Raw genomic sequence first — 23,085 nt, forward strand, 5'->3', positions numbered from 1 at the left:
TGTTCCTTGTTCATCTTTTGTTCACAGTCCTGAAATCCATGCCTGACATTTAGTAGAAACTCACTATATGTTTGAATTAATCTTCAAAGTCAATTATTTATTCAACAAATATTTGTTGAGTATCAAGTGTGTAATACACTGTACCAGGAGCTCAGTATAGGATAATAGTTAATACTCTTGCTATTCCCAGATAATGGACCAAAGGTTTTAGAGTGGTTAACTCATTTGTCTAGTAAAAAGTGTAGAGCTATCTATCTGACTGAAAATTGACTGTCTGTGACCATTCATAACTATTACCTTGAATGAAGGAATAAATAATGTACAGCCTGAACTTAAGGTTGTATAATTTTGGATAGCTGTTTTATGTTTTTTATTTTCAAATTTAATTTTTTGATTTCTGTAGTTCAATGTTAGCTAAGTCATGAAATCAAAAATTAAAAAGAAGTCATGTAAAACAAGTGTTAATGCATAGCATAGCTTCACATTTGTCAATATCTTTATAATCTATAGTGTGAACTACTTAGGCATAATTTTATAGGGACCCCTTTAAAGACTCTAGAAGTTTCCAGGGGTGCCTGGGTGGCTCAGTTAAGCATCTGCCTCTGGCTCAGGTCATGATCCCAGGGCCCATGATCCCAGGGCCTTGCTTAGCAGGGAAGCTGCTTCTCCCTCTCCCTATGCCCCTCCCCATCACTCGTGTATGTGCGTGTGTGTGTGTGTGTGTGTGTGTGTGTGTGTGTGAGAGAGAGAGAGAGAGAGAGAGAGAGAGAGAGAGCACCCTCTCCCAAATAAATAAAAAAGACTAGAAGTTTCCAGACCACATTGTCTTTCCGCCCTTCATTTGCATCTTCTGTATGTGGTAGTAATTTTGAAAACCAGCAAAGAGTTGGAGAAGAGGTAATAGAGATAATGAGAATCTGGTTTGAAAAGAATAAGTGTTTTGTAATCTGTATTATAAATTCTATAAGCCTGGATAAACTGTGTCAAATCTAAAATACCAAGAGGTTTAAGTTAGATGCAATTGAAAATGAGTATCACTATCATTTAAGTAATAATGACATTTCCTTAATGTTAATTTATCTTCTCAATATTATCCACTGTGAAACCCAACTTCCTAAGAAAATCTGAAAACTTTATCTACCATTTAAAAGTAATCTTTTAATCCCCTTATCATTTTATAATAGGCTATCATAATGGATTTTCCTAAGCTTTCCATTGAAATGGTACCATAAACTTAGAGTACTTTCTCCATTATAGCAGTCCAATAGTTGCAAGATGGACAAAATCCTAGGTAGTTGAGTGATAGAGAGCAATCATTTTTCATTTATCTTTCTATCTCTTTCATGCTGATTATTTGCAATATTAGTGTTCTCTTCAATATGCTGTTTCTTTGTAGAAATATCTTAAAGTTTTCTGAGGAATAATTTAAATAACAATCTATAAATCTGTTCAACTAGTTAATTAATTATAACTGGAGTACATTGCAGTATGGTAAAGCTAAATAGATAGCTGAAGAGCACCTCTGTGAAACACTCTTACTTGTGGCACTTCTCACCTTTCCAGTAGGAGGCTTCACATCACTATTAGGACTTACTACCTGCTTATATATGATCTGAGTGAGGATTCTAGTATCAATTTGATATTAAATATTATTAAGTTCTATTTTTCTTATTAAATAATAATAAATAGAAGTTCCTTGAATGAACTTGTAATGGATAATCTTATTATTTCTAGAAGTATACCCTACTCCTTACCCTCAGCTTATTTGTTACACAATCTCCCAATACCTGCCTTAGACTTAGAATCTTCCACATCTGCCTTTATATTTGATTTGGGAGTTGGTAGTTTTTCACCCAGTAAGCAACATCATGTCCTCCTCCTATTATTTTCTTTGCAGCTCATGTGGCAGCTTTTGGAGGATTGTGTCCTGAAACATATAACTAGAGGACAGCCTCTATAGAAATATAACTTTAACTTCTGTTTTTGGTGACTAGATTTATGCTTCAATGTTGTCAAAGTCACAACAAGATAAAGATGTCTGCTATTACTACTACTGTTCAATATTTCCTAGAACTAATGTAAAAGTAAAGAAAACAAAATACAAGGGATGTTGGCAAGATGGCAGAATAGTAGACTCTTGTCTTTCCTTCCTCCCATAGATGCACTGAACAAGCAGCTACACACAAATCAATTTCCTTGGAGAGAAATTCGGAAACGAGTTGAGTGACTCCTAAATGTCATTTGACTGAGAAAATGCACACATTGAAAGGAGTAGGAAAAGTTGAGACACTCATCCAATAAACTCCTGGCATAACAATTTGTAATCAGAAGGGAATCCCCAACTGCGAGCTTTTCCCTGAGGAGCAAATGGTTTGGACCACATCTCTAGCTCCCCAACTTTTGTTGTTGCTACACAAGGAACTGGCTTCCAAATCACCCAGCTCTGAAAGTCAATGGAGCTCAACATTCATGAGCCCCTCAGGACCGTATTAAACAAAGAGGAGGCTTTAAACAGAAGTGTGAGCACTTAACCATGACTATACCAGTGGGCTCAGCACAGAGAAAACAGAAAAAAACACAAGGCTACCAGTTTGCCCTTTGAAGGGATATGACTGCACACCTTTATAGCTGCTGCCTGAAGGTTGAGTTTCTTTTTCTTTTCTTTTTCTGAGGGCAGAGCTTCTAATCAGCTTCATCTGGAAGTTGACTGGGCTTCTCTAGGGGCCTGAAAAGGATTGTGGGCACTTCAATAATTTGCTTTCCCCTCACTCACTCCAGTGATGAAAACAAATATCCACCTTCTCCCTGGAAAGAGCTTGTCCACACATCTAACATCCCAACTTTTATTACTGCCACCTAATGGACTGGCTTCCAAATTACCTAGCTCAGAGAGTAAAAAGGGCTTGGCATTCACAAGTCCTCCTTTACCACCAAAAACAAAGAGGCAGTTTTTAACAGATGGGTAAATATTTCCTGCTGCTATTCCCCCACCCTTAGTACAGAAGGAGCAGACAAAAACACAAGACTCACAATTTCTCCCTAGAAGGGATTTGACTACATAATTTCCCAGCTGCTACCCAAGGGTTAGGTTTCTAATTATCCTGCATCTAGGAGCTGATGGGGCACATAATTGGTGGCCTTATGGAAGCCTGAGCCGACATGTCAGAACTTTCTGTGCTTTTCCCTCCAACTCACCCCATTGACAAAACCAGTGGAGATAAATGATTTACCTGTCAGATAACTCAAAATAATAGCCATAAAGATGCTCACTGAAGTCATGAGGACAATACATGAGCAAAGTGAGAGTTTCAACAAAGAAAATACAAATATTTGAAAGTATGAAAAAGATGGGGCATCTGGGGGGCTCAATTGGTTAAGTGTCCAATTCTTAATTTTGGCTCAGGTCATGATCTCAGGGTTGTGAGATCAAGCCCCACCTTGGGCTCTGTGCTGATGTGGAGCCTGCTTGGGATTCTCTCTCTCTCTCTCTTTCTCCCTCCCTTCCTCCCTCTCTAAAATAAAATAAAATATGAAAAAATAAAGTACTCAAAAGAAATCATAGAGTTAAAGAATACAAGTGAACTGAAAAATTCAATAGAGGAGTTCAACAGCAGACTAGATCAAGCGAAAGAAAGTATCAGTAAACTAAAAGACAAGCCAGTGGAAATCATCCAATCAGAGGAGGAAAAAGAATGGAGATAGCTTAAAGAACTTATACGATGCCAACAAGTGGATGAATAAACACATTATGAGAGTCCCAAAAGGAGAAGAGAGAAAGAAAGATACAGAGAGATTATTATATGAAATAATGGCTGAAAACTTTCAAAACCTGAGGAAATAGACATCCAGATCAAGAAAGTTTAAAAAGCACAGAACAAGAGAATTTAAAGAGACCTGCACTGAAACATAATCAAATTTTCAAAAGTTAGGGGCGCCTGGGTGGCTCAGTCGTTAAGCGTCTGCCTTCAGCTCAGAGCGTGATCCTGGTGTTATGGGATCGAGCCCCACATCAGGCTCCTCCACCGGGAGTCTGCTTCTTCCTCTCCCACTCCCCCTGCTGTGTTCCCTCTCTATCTGGCTGTCTCTCTCTCTGTCAAATAAATAAATAAAATCTTTAACAAAAAAAAAGTTTTTTTTTTCAAAAGTTAAAGAATTTTGAAAGCTATAATAGAAAAGCTACTTGTTATATACAAGGTAACCCCTGTTCCAAGACCATCTGCAGATTTTTCAGTAGAAATCTTGCGGTCCAGATGGAGTAGGATGAAACAGTCAAGGTTCTGAAAGAAAAAGAAAAAAACTGCCAGCCAAGAATACTTTGCCAGGCAAAATTGTCCTTCAGATTTGAAGGGGATATAAAGATATTCCCAGACAAACAAAAGTTGAAGGAGTTCATCACCGCTAGACTTGCCTTACAAGAAATGCTAAAAGAAGTTCTTCAGACTGAAATGAAAGGGTGCTAACTAGTAACATGAAAACATGAAAGGATGAAACTCATCAGGATAGGTAAATATATAGTCAAATTCAGAATGCTCTAATATATAATGGTGGTGTGTAAATCATATATAACTCTAGTATAAAGGTGAAGAGACAAAAGTATTAAAAATGACTATAGCCACAATAATTTTTTAATGGGTATACTGTAAAAAAGATGTAAATTGTGACATCAAAAACAACATATTGGGACCAGGAATAAACATGTAGATCTTTTGTATGCTAAGCTAAGTTATAAGCTTAAAATGGACTGTTACATTTTATGTAAGCCTCATGGTAAACACAAAGCAAAAATCTGTAGTAGATACACAAAAGCTCAAGAAGAGTCAAAGCTTACTACTACAGAAAATTATCAAATTACAAAAGATGAGAGCAAGAGAGGAAGGAAGGAACAAAGGATCTACAAAATACCCAAAAGAGAATTAATAAAAGCCTTTACCTATCAAAAATTACCTTAAATGTAAATGAACTAGTTCTCCAATCATAGACTGAAAGCAAAGGGATGGAAAAAGATTCCATGCAAATGGAAACTGAAAGAGAACAGGGCAGCTATAATTATGTCAGACAAAATAAACTTTAAGTAAAAACCATAAAAAGAGACCAAAAAGGCCATTGTATGATGATAAAGTGATAAATTCATCAAGAGGATATAACAATTAAAAATATTTATGCACCCGAGGGACACCTGGGTGGCTCAGTTGATTAATCGTCCCAACTCTTGATTTCAGCTTGGTCATGATCTCAGGGTCATGAGATCCATCTGTGCATTGGGCTCTTAGCCGGGCGTGGAGCCTGCTTTAGGGTCTCTCTCTCTCCCTCTCCCTCTGCCCCCTTCTCCCAACACATGTGCTCCCTCTCTCTCTCAAAAACAAAAACAAACCATTATGCACCCAATATGAGAACATCTAAATATGTAGAGCAAACATTAGCAAATCTGAAGGAAGAGATAGATAATAATACAATAATAATAGGGAACTTCAGTATTCCACTTTCAACAATGGATAGATCATCCACACAGAATATCAAGGAAACACTGGACTTAAACTACGCTTCAGACCAAAAATATCTAACATATATACAGAACATTCCACCCAGCAGTGGCAGAATACAGATAGAACATTCTCTAGGATAAATAATATACTAGGCCACGAAACCAGTCTTAACAAATATAAAAAGATTAAAATCACATCAGGCATCTTTGCTTACCACAATTACATGAAACTAGAAATCAGTGACAAGAAAAACTGGAAAATTAGCAAATATGTGGAGATTAAACAACATCCTTCTGAACAACTAATGAATCAAAGAAGAATTTAAAGGAGAAGTATAAAAGATCTGAGACAAATAAAAATGGAAACAACACACTAAAAGTATGGGATGCAGTAAAAGCAGCTCTAAGAGGGAAGTTTATAGTGATAAATGTCTACATCAAAAAAACAAAGATCTCAAACAACCTAACTTTACACCACATGGAACTAAGAAAGGAAGAACAACTAAGCCTGAATTTAGTAGAAGGAGGAAATAAAGATCAGGACAGAAATAAATGAAATAGAGACTAGAGAGATAATAGAAAGATCAATGAAACCACAAGTTGGTTTTTTTTAAAGATAAAATTGATAAAACTTTAGCCTAACAGAGAAAAAGAAGACTCAAAATCAGAAATGAAAGAGATGTTCAAATAATATCACAAGAATATAAATGACCATAAAAGACTATATGGACAATTATATTCCAACAAATTGGACAACTTAGGATGGATAAATTCCTAGAAACACACAATCTACAAAGAACAAATTATGGAGAAATAGAATATTTGAACAGACCAATAACATGCAAGGCAATCGAATCAGTAATCAAAAATCTTTCAACAAAGATAAGGCCAATAGCAGATGACTTCACTGGTGAATTCTAAACATTTAAAGAATTAATGGTAATCCTCAAACTCTTCCAAAACAATTGAAGAGTAAGGAACACTTCCAAACTCATTTTACAAGGCCCACATTACCCTGATACCAAAGCCAGGTAAGGACATTATAAGAAAAGAAAATTATAGGGCACCTGGGTGGTTAAACGCCTGCCTTTGGTTCAGGTCATGATGCCAGGGTCCTGAGATTGAGTCCCACATCAGACTTCTTGCTCAGCAGGGAGCCTGCTTCTCCATCTCCCTCTGCCTGCCACTCCCCCTGCTTGTGCTCTTGTTCTCCCTTTCTCTCTCTGTCCAATCAATCAATCAATCAATCAATCAATAAAATCTTAAAAGAAAAGAAAATCATAGGCCAATATCCCTGATGAACGTATATGCAAAAGTTCTCAACAAAATACTACTAAACAGAATTCGGCAGTATATTAAAAGGTTATACACCATGATCAAATTGGATTTATTTCTGGGGTCCATAAGTAGTTCAACATATTCAAATCAATAAACATCCTATAATGAGAAAATAGTCATCATTTCAGTAGATGCAGCAAAAGTATTTGACAAAATTTAACAAGTTTGATATAATGCAACAAATTAGGTATGGAAGGAATGTACCTTAAAAAAAAATAAAGGTCTTATATAACAAGTTTACAACTAACATACTCACTGGTATGAAAAGCTGAAATAGATCAGGAACAAGACAAAGGTGTATACTCTTATCACTTCTATTCAACTTAGTACTGGAAATCCTAGCCAGCACAATTAGGCGAGAAAAAGAAATAAAAGGCATGCATATCAGAAAGGAAAAAGTAAAATTGTCTTTGTTTGCAGAATGCATTATCTTATGTATAGAAAATCCTAAAGACTCCACCCAAAAACTGTTAAAATGAATGAATGAACTTAGTAAAGTTGCAGGATACAAAATCAGACAAAAACTGGTTGCATTTCTATACACTAACAAACTATCTGAAAAAGAAATTAAGAAAACAATCCCATTTCTAATTGCATCAAAAAGAACAAAATGCTTAAGAATAAACAACAAAGGAGGTAAAAAAAATTCTGTACAATGAAAATTATAAAACATTTCTGAAAGAAATTGAAGACACAAATAAATGGCAAGATACCTCATGTTCATGGACTGAAAGAATTAATATTTTTAAAATGTCCCTGGTACACAAAGTGATCCACACATTCAGCTCAATCCCTAGCAAAATTCAAATGGCATTTGTTACATAAATAGAAAAAAGCAGACATAAAATTCATATGGAATTATAAAAGACCGCAAATAGCTAAAGTAATTTTGAGCAAGAAGTGCAAAGTTGGAGGCATTTTACCTCCTCATTTCAAACTATATTACAAAACCATAGTAATCAAAATAGAATGGTATTGGCATAAAAACAGACAGATCAATGGAATAGAATAGAGAACCCAGAAATAAACCCACTTATATATGGTCAACTAATTTTTTACAAAGGCACCAAGAATACACAATAGGGAAAAGATAACATCTTCAATAAATGGTATTAGAAAATTGGACAGTCACGTGCAAAGAATAAAATTGGATCCTTATCTCATACCATACACCAAAATCAACTCAAAAGAGACAAGATTTAAATGAAAGCCCTGAAACTGTAAAACCGTTACAAAGAACATAGGGGAAAATATCATTGAAATTAGTCTTGTCAGTGATTTTTTGGATCTGACACCAAAACCAAATATGTAAGACCATGTAAAACTAAAATATTTCTGCACTGCAAAGGGAACCATCAACAAACTTAAAAGGCAACTTACCAAATGGAATGAAACATTTGCAAAATATATACTCAATAAGGTGTTACTATGCAAGATATATAAGGAACTCCTACAACTAAGAGAAATAATAGTAATAATCAAGATTTAAAATGGGCAGAGGACCTGAATAGACATTTTTCCAAAGAAGACATAAATATGGCCATCAGATATATGAAAAGAGCCTCAACACCACTAATCATTGCATAAATGCAAATCAAACCCACTGTTACATACCACCTCAAACCTGTTTAAGATGGCTATTATAAAAAAATTAAAAGATAAATGTTGGTGAGGATGTGGAGAAATGGGAACCTTGTACACAGTTGGTAGGAATACAAAATGATGCAGCTGCTATGGAAAACAGTATTGGGGGGGGTCCCTCAAAAAATTAAATAATAGAACTACTATAGGATCCAGCAATCCCACTTCTGGGTACTGATCTGAGAGAACTGAAATCAGGATCTCAAAGACAAATTAGCACTCCCATTTTCATAGCAGCACTATTGACAACAGCCAAGACATGGAAACAACCCAAGTTTCTGTTGTTGGAAGGGAATATAATTCAGCCTTGCAAAATCTGCAAAATATTGGATATGGATCGAGTTGGGGCCATTGTGCTAAGTGAAATGAGCCAGTTACAGAAAGACAAATGAATCCATTTATATGTGGTATCTAAAATAATCAAATTCATAGAATCAAAGAGTGGGGCTAAAGGGGAGATGGGAAGTTATGAATCAGCAGGCATAAAGTTTTAATTAAGCAAGATGAATAAGTTACAGAGATCTGCTATACAATGTTGTACCTATGGTCAACACTTAAAAGCATGTTAAGAGGGTAGACCTCAGGTTGTTTTTACCACAATAAAATAAAATTAATTTAAAAAAGACTGAAAATAATCAAGCACCAACTCAAGAAGAGAAAGATCAACAAAGAATGCCCAAGAAAGTAGAGGAAGGAAAGAATAGAGTACAGCAATTGATTAAATAGAATTATGAAAAATAAATACGAAGACTCAAATTCTGTTTGTTTCTAAAAAGTACTGACATGATAAATGAAGAAGAAGATATAAATAAATCTCAGAGTGAAGGAGAGAAACATGAGAGACAATGGTAGATACACCAGAATTCTTAAAAGACGGAATTGGGAATTCCCCCCATAGGCAAACTTTCCAAAAAAAGGAGACATTCTGTACTTCAGTTTATGGGCTATTTTAATCTTCACTTTGTGGACTATTTTAATCTTGATATCAAAACCAGACAAAGGCAAAAAAGAGAATTAAAATTATTAGACCAATCTCATCTATAAACAAATATATATATATGTAATCCTAAATAACTATTAATAAGCTAAATACAACAATGTGTGTTAAAAAATTCTCATAACACTTGATCATGTAGGGTTTACCTAGAATGCAAGTATGATTTATCATTAATTCGTTATTACAACATACCCAATTAATAGACTTAAAAAATCTTTATGTTTACCTCAGTACATACAGAAAAGCAGTAGATAAAATTCAACAGTGCTTCATGATTAACAAAAAATCCTCATAGTAAACTGGTAATTGAAGGGAAAAATTTTCTGGCAACTTTTTAATGATCTCTATCAAAAAATATGTGCATGTGACTCTATAGTCCAATAGTAGAAGCATTATCTTTGAAATTAGGAAAAGATGTCTACTATTATGGCTTCTATTCAATATTATGCCTGTCTTAGGCAGCATAGTAAAAGAAGATACAAGGATTGAAAATAAAACTGCTGGACACACACACACACACACACACACACACACACACACACACTTATACCTAATGTGAAGTGAAATGCAAATAATGTCTTGAGGACATTATGTCCCAAATGTCCAGTGGCCCAGAGAATTGAGAAAAGACTATTCACTTCAAATGCAATCTAAATTGCATACTTGCTTCTCATAAATTTCTGCACCAGTTAAATAATTAACCACAGATTTTACATATTATTATTAGCAAAATTTTACATGAATATTATTAGCAAAATTTTATATTCTCTTCCAGTAGATTTAGTTCTTCATGTTTTTAGATCTGTCCACTCTTTTCAGTGTGATAAATAGTGCCACAGTGTATATTGTTGGGTCTTTGTAGAATAGTTTCTTTGAGGTTTATTTCCTGTGGATACATTCATTCGAGCAGTATTAACAGGTAAAAAACTGTGAACTATGGCTATTGGCATATATTGGCAAATTTCTAAAGCAATTTGTGGTGACCCTGGAATAAGGTAAGTGAGTTTCTAAATATATGATTAACTCATGAATTAAGAGCTTCTTTAAATGGTGCTTATACTTGGATGGTAGTGTTCTGCTAACTAGTGAATATGGTATACTGAAGTCATTCTTTTTTTATATATAATAATTTTTATTATATTAGTCACCATATAGTATATCCTTAGTTTTTGATGTAATGTTCCATGATTCACTATTTGCGTATAACACCCAGTGCACTATGCAATATGTGCCCTCCTTAATACCCATCACCAGCCTATCCCAATCCCCCACCCCCCTCCCCTCTGAAGCCCTCAGTTTGTTTTCCATAGTCCACAGTCTCTTATGGTTCATTTCCCCTTCTGTTTACCCCCCTTCATTCTTCCCTTCCTTCTCCTCCTGATCTTCCTATTTCTTATGTTGCATAAATGAGTAAAACCATATGATAATTGTCTATCTCTGCTTGACTTATTTCACTTAGCATTATCTCCTCCAGTCCCATCCATGTTGCAGCAAATGTTGGGTAATCGTTCTTTCTGATGGCTGAGTAATATTCCATTGTATATATGGACCACATCTTCTTAATCCAGTCATCTGTTGAAGGGCATCTCAGCTCCTTCCACCATTTACCTATTGTGGACAATGCTGCTATGAACATTGGGGTGCATATGGCCCTTCTCTTCACTACGTCTGTATCTTTAGGGTAAATACCCAGTAGTGCAATGGCTGGATCAGAGGGTAGCTCAATTTTTAACTTTTTAAGGGACCTCCACACTGTTTTCCAGAGTGGCTGTACCAACTTGCATTCCCACCAACAATGTAGGAGGGATCCCCTTTCTCCACATCCTCTCCAGCAATTGTTGTTTCTTGTCTTGTCAATCTTTGCCATTCTAACTGGCGTAAGGTGGTATCTCAGTGTGGTTTTGATTTGAATTTCCCTGATGGCTAATGAGTTTGAACATTTTTTCATGTGTCTGTTAGCCATTTGTATGTCTTCATTGGAAAAGTGTCTATTCATATCTTCTGCTTATTTTATGATTTGTTTATTTGTTTCTTATGTATTGAGTTTGAGAAGTTCTTTGTAGATCTTGGATACCAGTCTTTTATCTGTAGTGTCATTTGCAAATATCTTCTCCCATTCCGTGGGCTGCCTCTTAGTTTTTTTGACTGTTTCCTTGGCTGTGCAGAAGCTTTTCATCTTGATGAAGTCCCACAAGTTCATTTTATCTTTTGTTCCTCTTGCCTTTGGAGATGTGTCATGAAAAAAGTTGCTGTGGCCGATATCAAAGAGGTTGCAGCCTATGTTCTCCTCTAGGATTTTAATGGATTCCTGTCTCACATTGAGGTCTTTCATCCATTTGGAGTTTATCTTTGTGTATGGTGTGAGAGAGTGGTCAAGTTTCATTCTTTTGCATATAGCTGTCCAATTTTCCCAGCACCATTTATTGAAGAGACTGTCTTTTTTCCACTGGATGTTTTTTCCTGCTTTGTCAAAGATTAGTTGCCCAAAGAGCCGAGGGTCCATTTCTGAGTTCTCTGTTCTGTTCCATTGGTCTATGTGTCTGTTTTTGTGCCAGTACCATGCTGTCTTTGTGATCACAGCTTTGTAGTATAGCTTGAAACCTGGCAACGTGATGCCCCCAGCTTTGTTTTTCCTTTTCAACAATTCCTTGGCGATTCAGGGCCTTTTCTGGTTCCACACAAATTTAAGGGTTGTTTGTTCCAGTTCTTTGAAAAATGTCATTGGTATTTTGATCGGGATGACATTGAAAGTGTAGGTTGCTCTGGGTAGCATAGACATTTTAACTATGTTTATTCTTCCGATCCATGAGCATGGAATATATATTTTCCATCTTTTTGTGTCTTCTTCAATGTTTTTCAAGAGTGATTTGTAGTTTCTAGAATATAGATCCTTTACGTCTCTGGTTAAGTTAATTCCAAGATAACATATGATTTTTGTTGCTATTTTAAATGGAATAGATTCCCTAATTTCTCTTTCTTCAGTCTCATTGTTCATGTATAGAAATGCAACTGATTTCTGAGCATTGATTTTGTATCCTGCCACATTACTGAATTGCTCTATAACTTCTAGTAGCTTGGGGGTGGAGTCTTTTGAGTTTTCCATATAGAGTATCATGTCATCTGCGAAGAGAGACAGTTTGACTTCTTCTTTGCCGATTTGTATACCTTTTATCCCTTTTTGTTGTCTGATTGCTGTTGCAAGGACTTCTAGTACTGTGTTGAATAATAATGGCGAGAGTGGGCATCCTTTGGTGTTCCTGATCTTAAGGGAAAGGCTTTCAGCTTTTCCCCATTGAGAATGATATTTGCCGTAGGCTTTTCATACATGGTTTTTATGAAATTGAGGAATGTGCCCTCTATCCCTACACTTTGAAGTTTTTTAATCAGGAAAGGATGCTGTATTTTGTCAAATGCTTTTTCTGCCTCAATCGAGAGGATCATATGGTTCTTGACTCTTTTCTTGTTGATATGATCTATCACACTGATCGATTTGCGAATGTTGAACCACGCTTGCATCCCAGGGATGAATCCCACTTGGTCTTGATGGATAATCCTTTTCATGTACTGTTGGATCCTATTAGCTACGATCTTGTTGAGAATTTTGGCATCCATATTTATCAGGGATTTCGGTCTGTAATTCGCCTTTTGGATGGGGTCTTTGCCTGGCTTGGGTATCAAGGTAATACTGGCCTCATAGAATGAGTTTGGTAGTTTTCCTTCTGTTTCTATTTTTTGAAACAGCTTCAGGAGAATAGGTATTATTTATTCTTTGAATGTTTGGTAGAATTCCCCAAGGAATATGTCAGGCCCTGGACTCTTGTCTTTGGGGAGGTTTTTGATCACTGCTTCAATCTCTTCCTAATTAATCGGTCTGTTTAAAAAATCAATTTCTTCCTGTTTCAGTCTTGGTAGTTTATAGGTTTCCAGGAAGGCATCCAGTTCTTCCAGTTTGTTTAATTTATTGGCATAAAGCTGTTGATAAAAGTTTCTAATGAAACCTTCCCGTTTCATTGGTGTTGGTTGTGATCTCTTCCCTTTCATTCATAATTTTATTAATTTGCGTCCTTCCTCTATTCTTCTGAAAAGTCTGGCCAGTGGCTTATCGATCTTATTTATTCTTTCAAAGAACCAGCTTCTAGTTCTGTTGATCTGCTCTACTGTGCTCCTGGTTTCTAATTCATTGATCTCTGCACTAATCTTGATCACCTGCCTTCTCATGCGTGGGTTAGGCCTGTTCTTCTGTTCCAGCTCCAGCTTCTTGAGGTGAGAATATAAAAACTGCATTTTAGATTTTTCTATTCTTTTGAGTGAAGCTTTGATGGCCATGTATTTTCCCCTTAGGTCTGCCTTTGCAGTGTCCCATAGGTTTTGGACCTATGTGTTTTCATTCTCGTTGGTCTCCATAAATTGTTTAAACTGATTTTTAATTTCCTGGTTTACCCAATCATTCTTGAGCTTGATGGTTCTTAGTTTCCAAGTGTTTGAGTTTCTTCCAAATTTTTTCTTGTGATTGAGTTCCAGTTTCAAAGCATTGTGGCCTGAGAATATGCAGGGAATAATCTCAGTCTTTTGGTATTGGTTGAGACCTGTTTTGTCACCCAGTATATGGTCTCTTCTGAAGAAAGTTCCATGTGCATTTGAAAAGAATGAGTATTCTGTTGTTCCGGGGTGTAGTGTTCTGTATATATCTATGAGGTCCATCTGGTCCAGTATATCATTCAAAGCTCTTGTTTCTTTGTTGATTTTCTGCTTAGGTGATCTCTCTATTGCTGAGAGTGGAGTGTTGAGGTCCCCTACTATTAACGTATTATTATCTATATGTCTCTTTATTCTGGTTAAGAGTTGGCTTGTGTATCCAGCTGCTCGCTTGTTGGGGGCATAGATATTTATAATTGTCATATCCACTTGTTGGATACATCCTTTTAGAATAATATATTGTCCTTCTGTATCTCTAACAACAGTCTTTAGTTTAAAATCTAATCTGTCTGATATGAGAATTGCTACCCCAGCTTTCTTTTGAGGTCCATTGGCATGAAAAATGGTTTTCCATCTGTTCACTTTCAGTCTGGATGTATCTTTAGGTTTAATATGAGTCTCTTGTAGACAGCAAATGGATGGGTCATGTCTTTTTATCCAATCTGCAATCCTGTGGCATACTATGGGAGCATTTAGGCCATTCACATTGAGAGTGATTATTGAGAGATATGATTTTAATGATGTCATGTTGCCTGTGAAGTCTTTGTTTCTGTAGATTGTAAATTTTTGTTCTGTATCACTCTTGGGGCCTTTTTACTTTTATAGAACCCCCCCTTAATATCTCATGTAGGGCTGGCTTGTTTGTTACGAATTCCTTCAGTTTCTGCTGATCCTGGAAGGTCCTTATCTCTCCATCAATTCTGAATGACAGCCTTGCTGGATAAAGGATCCTTGGCTGCATGTTCTTCTCAGATAGAGCTTTGAAAATACTCTTCCAACTCTTCTTAGTCTGCCAGGTCTCTGTGGATAGGTCTGACGTTATTCTGATATTTTTCACTCTGTACATAAGAATTTTCTTCCCCCTGGCCGCTTTCAATACTGTATCCTTGGATCTAATATTTGCAAACTGCACTAAGACATGACATGTTGTAGTTTTGTTGTCATTGACCTTGGGAGGGGTCCTCTCTGCCTCTTGGACACGAATGCTAGTTTCCTTTGCCAGATTAGGGAAGTTCTCAGCTACAATTTGTTCCAATATCTCTTCTAGACCTCTCTCTTTCTCCACCCCCTCGGGGATGCCAATGATTCTGATATTGGACTTTTCATTGAGTCAGTAATCTCCCATAATCTACATTCTTGAGATTGGATTTTTTTGAGCCACATTTCTGTTTTAACTTTCTTTTCTACCATCCCATCCTCCAGTTCACTAATTCGTTCTTCTGCCTCATTTACCCTGGCCATCAGAGCGTCTAGTTTAGACCGCATTTGATTCATAGCATTTTTAATTTCTGCCATGTTCGCTTTCATTTCCTCCCTTAGAGATTCTATATTCTTGTTAATATTTTCTTCCAACTTACATATCATCTTGACCATTGTTACTCTGAACTCCATTTCTCACAATTTGGTTATATCCATATCCATCAGTTCTGTGCAGAGGCCACAGACTCATTATCTTTTCTTTCCTTGGGGGGATTTCTGCTCCTGGTCATTCTGATGAGGAGAGGTTGCGGGGATGCCCAGAGCCCAAATTATTGACCAGGACCCAGGCAGTGTGCTCTTGTTTTATAGGGACCTTAGGGTTGTGGGCTTCTTGGTTTTTCAGCCTGCCTTCTGGGGGAGGCACCTGCCGCACTGATATTCAGGCAACCCTGTTTGGGTAGAGTCTCCCTGTCCCCTGCAAGGAGGGATGGGAATTGGCACAATGTGAGCTGGTATTTCTGGGCTTTTGTTCTCTGGTGGCTTTCCCTGGCGGTTTTCTGTAGCCCTTCTGAGAGTCAGAGCAGCAGTGGCCATGTCCTAGCCTCTGTCTCAGAACAGAGAGATTGCAGTCCACTCTCCACTGAGCTCTCTTGGCCTCTCTAACTCTGTTTCTGTTGGTGCTGCTAAAAACCCTGCAGCATCCCAGATTGTGCGCCCCACAGCTGGTGTCCCAGCCCTCACTTCCAGGGCTGGCACGTCTCTGTCCTTTATGCTTCTAACACCGCCAGCTGCCCCCAGTTCCCACGCGTGCTCCAGAGCACCAGTTTTCACTCTGGTTGTGCGTGCATGCTCCCGAGCTCCTGGTATCAGTACAGTTCCAGTGAGCGCTCCGGAGCTCTGGTTTTCAGTCTGGTCGAACGCGTGTTCCCAGGCTCACGGTCTCAGTCTGCTTTCTTGCGGGTGCCGGTCCGTGAGTCCGGCTGCCTCCCCAGTGCAGGTGGCTACTGCTTCCTGCTGCCTGAGCCCGGCAGCTCCCTCCCTCTTCCGTTTATCTTCCGATATCTGTGTGGGATTCACGGCTCCCTGCTTTGTACCTCAATACTCAGCGCTGGAGATGTTCATTTGTAGAGATCCAGATGTATCTTCCTGCGTCTCAGGCTGATTTCATGGGTGTTCAGGATGATCTGTAGATATCCAGCTCAATTCAGGGGACCAGCTGAAAAAGAGGTCCCTTACTCCTCCATCATCTTTTTTCTGTCATACTGAAGTCATTCTTTAAAACAGGTTTCTATTGCAAAATAAGTTGTTAATTATTTTTACTTTATTTTAGTTGTATCATTTTTTTAGTATACACACAGTTATTATTAAAGCTAGAAGTTGGGAGCTTAATCATACAATTCTAATGTTTTATATGTTTAAAATTTTCATAATAAAAAACTCTGAGAAATGCTTTTTTCAAACTACTTGAATTGATGGATAAAAAGCAAAACTATATAAGCAAAAGATTATTTTAGGTTTTAAAAGCAGACTTCAAACGTTCATATGGTGAAATATTTTGTTACATTTGATTTTCCTCAGAATTAGAACAAGAAGGGGGTCATCAAGTCATTTCAAATATATATATATATACATATATACATATACATATATATATATATGTATATATATATATGTATATATATGTATATATATATAATGGGTATAATCACAGAATTTGGAACCAAACTTCCTGCATTCAAATCCTGACTCAACCATATACTAGCTCTGGGACTGCAAACAAATTACTTTTCTTAGCTTCAGTTTTCTCTGTAAAAATGGTCATACTTATTTTTATTTTTATTTGTGATTAAAAATTTATTTTTCATTTTGGAGCATTTTATGCCCAGAGTAATTGATGCTTCTATTTTGTTCCTTTGTTTCTGGGTAAGTGGAAACAAATTGTTCAAACTGTATAGTCTTTATGGGATAGAGAAGATGGGGGCAAAGAAGGTATGAAAGAGCTGTTTCTCTGATTTTGGTTTGAACTTTAATTATATTCTTGAATCTTTATTCTTTTATTTGTTTTCCAGATTAAATGCATTTATGGAAAAAGAAAAATTGGATGGTGAGATAATAGTAGACTATTGTAACACTGCAATGGATTCCTTGGTGGAAAACAGTATGTATGTAAACAAAGTGTGGGTTCAATGTGAGAATGAAAGCTGTTTGAAATGGAGATTGTTGTCAAATGAGGATGCAGCCAAAGTTGATCACAGTAAACCATGGTACTGCTTCATGAACACTGATTCAAGATACAATAAGTGCTCTATTTCTGAAGAAGACTTCCCTGAAGAGTCTCAGCTTCATGAAAGTGGATTTAAGATTGTCTATTCACAGCTCCCTCTTGGAAGCCTGGTTTTGGTAAAATTACAGAATTGGCCAAGGTAATGTTGTTGTTATTTTATAATAAACTATTGGTTACAGTTTTGCTAAGTTGATGAATTTTTATTTTTTTATTTTTTTTAAAGATTTTATTTATTGATTTGACGGAGAGAAACAGCCAGCGAGAGAGGGAACACAAGCAGGGGGAGTGGGAGAGGAAGAAGCAGGCTTCCAGCAGAGAGGCCTGATGTGGGGCTCGATCCCAGAACGCTGGGATCATGCCCTGAGCCGAAGGCAGATGCTTAACGACTGCGCCATCCAGGCGCCCCATGTTGATGAATTTTTAAAACTTTTCAAAGAATCAATTTTTTTTCTACTGTTTGTCTAAGTTCTTATTTATTGTTTCCTGATCTCATCATTATTATTTCTCTGACATTTTGGGGTCTAATTCATTTTTTTTCTAGTTTCTTAAATTGGAAACTTTAGGTAACTGATTTAAATCTTTTTTTCCTCTTGATATAGGCAACTACAGCTAAAAATTTCTCTTTAAGCACAGCGTTAGGTATATCCCACAAATTTTGATATATTGTGTTTTATTACCGTTCAATTTCAAATATTTACTAATTTTCTGTGTGATGTCTTCTTTCAAATGATCTGTTTGAAGTATATTTTTACCTGATAATTGGGGATTTCTAAATACCTTATTGTTATTGAGCTCTAATTTAAATCTATTGTCCAATGAGTATATTTATGACCTTACTTTGAACTCTTTATCATGCATATTGCTTATCTCTGTTCCATTTGACTGTTTTGCTGTGGTTTTGTCCTGTTCTTTCATTTGTGACATATTCCTCTTCCTCCTCATTTTGTCTAACTCTCTTTGTTTCTATGTATTAGAAAAGTCAGCTATGTCTCCTGATCTTGAAAGTAGTGGCCTTATGAAGAAGAGGTCCTGTGGTGGCCCATAGTGCAATGCCCCCTGTTCACCAGAACCAGGGGTGTGTCCTGTATGGGTTGCTTGAACCCTACTGTTATGGCTGAGCTGTGTTTGCCTTTAGTCCAGTTGGGTACAATGGCCCACTTTGCTTGTGGGTACACTAGGCAGAGTTTGGTCCTTGTGCCATTGAAGGGCCAGTCTGGGGCTGCTGTGGGCTTATGGTTGGGTGGCGTCAGCAATCAGACCAGATGCTTGTCCCCAGTCCACCCTGCTGGGGCTGTAGTTGGACTGATCAACCGGGCATTCTCTCTGGGCTTCCAGCTATAAGTTTTGGCTACTGGGACTGTGGGTACACTGGTATCTTCCCCTCTCCCAGGGAAGAAGTCATTTTGGAGTGGTGCCAGCCCCTGTTGGGGTTGCTTGCAGAATGTATAGGGCAGAAGCTGCTTTGGAGGGATACCTGCTGAGTCTCATTTGTACTTTTATATGAATTGATTTCTATTCTTTAAGAAGAGGGTTTTTTTCAGTCTTTTTTCTCTCTGTTGCTCAGATTGGATCATTTCTGTTTTAAGTTTACCGATTATTGCCTCCTTCATATTCATTCTGCTATTGTGACTATCCATTGAGCTTTTTGTTTTAGTTATTGTATTTTTAGTTGTAACATTTCCATTTGGTTCTCTCTATATCTTCTATTTATTTGTTAGATTTTCTATTTTTTTCATTTTGGATCTTATTTAAATCTGTTTTAGCAGGCTGCCCCTAGTACTACACTGGAGAGATATGAGGGAACCTCTTTGTTACTGCCAGATGAGAGTGGAAGTCTAGGTTTTCTACTCAGCCTCCACTTACTCTCTGGTAAGGGAGGGGTGCCTCATTACTACTGGGCAGGGATGAGAGTTCAGGCTCCTCATTCACCAGTTTGGCTGGGAGAGGTAGGAGTACCTTATTAGTCACCTCAACTGATACTGTTGGGGGGTGGGGGAGAACCATGTTAATTCTGGAAGGTGATTAAAAATTCCAACTTCCCAGTAGTCCTCTTCCACCACCATCTGAGTGGGGAGGAAGTGGGGCTTTATTACTGCTGGGTGGGTTGAAGTCCAGGCTCACCACTTGGCCTTTGTTGACAAGGATAGAGAGAGATGGGGATCTGTAGATTTTTTCGTGGTGTTTGGTTGCGGAAAAAGTGGCTATTGCTTTAAGGTTTTCTGTCTTGCTAGGTTGCCCCTATCCTGGTCCTTTGACTAGAAAGAGCAGGCTTCATATGGCCTTTTTTATTCCTTTGCAGCCATTAGTATCTCTGGGTTGCCGGCTTCTTTGGCACCCAGTCTGGGATATATGAGACAAAAAGAGCACTCAGGGAACTCACTGCCATGTCATTCTTCAGGTGTTGAGGCCCTTCTCTGGTTTATCTTCTCTTCATCTTTTAGAATCTTCTTATGTTTATTTGATGTATAATACTTGGGAATTTTTGGTGTGCTTAGTGGGTGGAATATAGAGAATTGAGTCTACTTCAACTTGTCCAGAACTGGAATCTGCAGAATAAATTTTCTCTAGCTTTTTTCTAAATCATATACCCAGAGCCCCTTATTCTATTATTTTCTCAGAGTATCAAAAACATTAACTTGTCTGAGATTTCCTAGCTTTTTTCCTTCCTTAATTTTATTTTTTAAATTTTGAAATTCTTTCCATATTTTAATTAATAAACTTTATTCTCTAGAGCAGTTTTAAGTTTGCAGCAAAATTGAATGGAAAGTGCAGGGTTTCTACATATCTCCTCCCTTGCCCCACACAACATCATATACCACCAACATCCCAAATCAGTGTGGCACATTTGTTACAATCTACGAACCAGCCTTTACCCATCATTGTTGACCAAAATCCAAAGTGAATCATTAAGATTCACTCTTTGTGCTCTACATTCTGTAGGTTTTGACAACTGTATAATGACATGTATTCACCATTATAATATCATACAGAAAGAACAGTTTTGCTGGCCTAAAAATCTCCTCTGTTTCACCTGTTCATCCCTCCCACCACTCCCTGGCAACTGAGGCTCTTTATACTGTGTCCATAGTTTTGCCTTTCCCAGAATGCTGTATTGTAATCACAATATGTAGCCTTTTCAGATTGGCTTCTTTCACTTAGTAATAGGCATTTAAGTTTCCTTTATGTATTTTCATGGACATACATGGTTGTTTTAATTTGCATTTCCTGGATGACATATGATGTGGAACATCTTTTAATATTCTTATTTGTCATCTGTATATCTTCTTTGGTGAAGTATCTACTCAGGTTTTTTGCCTATCTTTTAGTTGAGTTCATTTTCTTATTGTAGAGCTTAAGAGTTCTTTGTATATTTTGGACACCAGTTTATCAGATATGTGTTTTGCAAATATTTTTCTCCTAGTCTGTGGCTTATGTTCTCATTCTCTTACTAATATCTTTCGCAGAGCAGACATTTTGAATTTTAATGAAATCCAACTTACCAATCTTTTTTTCATGGATGGTGCTTTTGGCATAGTATCCCCACTTTTATTTGTACCCTCTCTTTCCTTTATTTATATTGATCCTTTCCTCTTCGATCTGGTTCGTACTCCCAGTGGTTTCTCATCAGTGTAAGCTTTTGTCCTGGAAAGGAGTTTTGTTGGTAGTTTTAAGTGTTTGAGGAGCCCAGACTGCTCCAATAACTTCAGGTTTTGTTGTGATCACCCTCACAGTTCTGGCTGCTGTGCTGTTGTTGACCTGCTGTACTTTTCAATAAGTACTCCTTACAAGGGCTTTGAGGTTCTTATTTCACAAACCCATCAGACCTCTGGTTGCTTTCCCCCTCCCACCCTGCTTTCCCTCCTACAGATGCTAGTAATATGTGGGTCTTGTAACTGTCAGTAGTTTGTACCTGCCTGCTCTTATTTTGGTAGTTTCTGTGGATAGCTTATCACTTAGTTTTGTTATAGGTTAGTTTTGTTAGGTTTTGACTGTGCTATTACAGTTCTTCTACCTGTACTTACAGGAAAATTTCAGGAGATTCTAAAACCATAACACCATTGCTATTATCTTCCCAGAATCCCTTGCTATTTTACATTACATTCTCCTACTTAACATTCTCAAAGCTGGGATACTCTGGCTCATTTCACCTCATTTCCATTCACATTCAGCTGTTCTCCAATGTTTGCTTTCATAGAGAGACTGTGATGCACTTACTTTAACACCACACACACACACACACACACACACACACACACACAAAAGGCCTTCAAGTCAAACCTACATTTGTGTTCTTGTTCTGTCACTTACTATTGTGGGCTGAATTGTGTTCCCCAAAAGTCATACTTTAAAGCTGAAACCTCAGAAGTGACTGTATTTGGAATCAGGGCCTTTAAAGAAGTGAGTAAGTAAAAATAGGCCATTAAGGTGGGCCCTACACCAATTTGACTGGTATTCTTATAAGAAGAGGAAATTTGGACACATAAAAAGGCACCAAGGATACACATGCACAGAGGAAAAACTGTGTGAAGACATAGCAGGATGGTAGCCAAGGAGAGGCTTCAAGAGAAACCATCCCTGCTGACCTATTGATGATCTTAGACTTAAAGCCTCCAAAACTATGAGAAAATAAATTTCTGTTTTTTTAAGCCACTCACTCTGTGGTATTTCTCAATGTCAGCCTTAGCAAACTAATACATTTAATATCTTTGCAAATGTGGAAATCTCTCTGAGATATATACCTTTTGCTACTGAGGACTTTTCTAGAGAGCAGATGTGAAATGTTGTAAATATATACATATTATTTATTTAAATATTAAAAATATTATTTTCTTTTGTAAAATAATTAGGATGGGCACGAAGAGGAACCAGATAGCTATGTTAAAACAAATATCTTAAAAGACATGAATATGAATGCTTATCTTATGAGGTTACTTATGAAGGTATTTGTAGTCCCATGTCATTTTTCAGATCTAAAATTAATATTTTGAAAGCAGAGAGTTTGTATTTTCTAATGGAAATTCTGAAGGTTCAATAACTAATTCAAGAAATGTGTTTGTTTCTTGTCACTATATCTGAAATATTATGTTAGAAATCTGATTAGGAATTTCTTTTGCAGTTTTGTGCTTGTAACTGAGGATTAGGACTTGAAATACAAACGAAACATGTTTTACTCCAGGCCCTAAATTATCTATAATCTATGATTAGAACCATCAAAATACCTGCAAAATGCAGCTATATCTACTTCTTGCTATTTAGAAAGAATAGAAGGCATTTGGCTAAGTGGTAATATGTATTTTTCTTTATGAACTTAGTATAGTTGAGCACAGGCTTAACATATAGCCTTAAAATATAAAAAAAAAATAACAACGCTCAAATCTAGTTATATTTCTTATTCAGTGCTAGAGATACATAGAAAGATGATAACAGGATAAATTGCAATAGCAGAAT

The 23,085-nt window shown here is 37.0% G+C and overlaps 1 protein-coding gene across 4 annotated transcripts in view; it reads left to right on the plus strand.

The window, feature by feature from the left end:
• The window catches only part of ZCWPW2 (zinc finger CW-type and PWWP domain containing 2), a 148,612-nt gene that overhangs the window by 30,329 nt on the left and 95,198 nt on the right, over nt 1-23,085 (plus strand). For all 4 annotated transcript variants that reach the window (XM_048216061.2, XM_057316114.1, XM_048216060.2 and 1 more), the window contains exon 3: nt 17,423-17,776. In XM_048216061.2, the coding sequence (XP_048072018.1) occupies nt 17,436-17,776 (341 nt within the window). In that variant the 5' untranslated portion in view covers nt 17,423-17,435. The remainder of the gene's footprint in view (nt 1-17,422; nt 17,777-23,085) is intronic.

This window comes from Ursus arctos, unplaced genomic scaffold (genome assembly GCF_023065955.2).
Source record: "Ursus arctos isolate Adak ecotype North America unplaced genomic scaffold, UrsArc2.0 scaffold_20, whole genome shotgun sequence".
Taxonomy (NCBI): Eukaryota; Metazoa; Chordata; class Mammalia; order Carnivora; family Ursidae; genus Ursus; species Ursus arctos.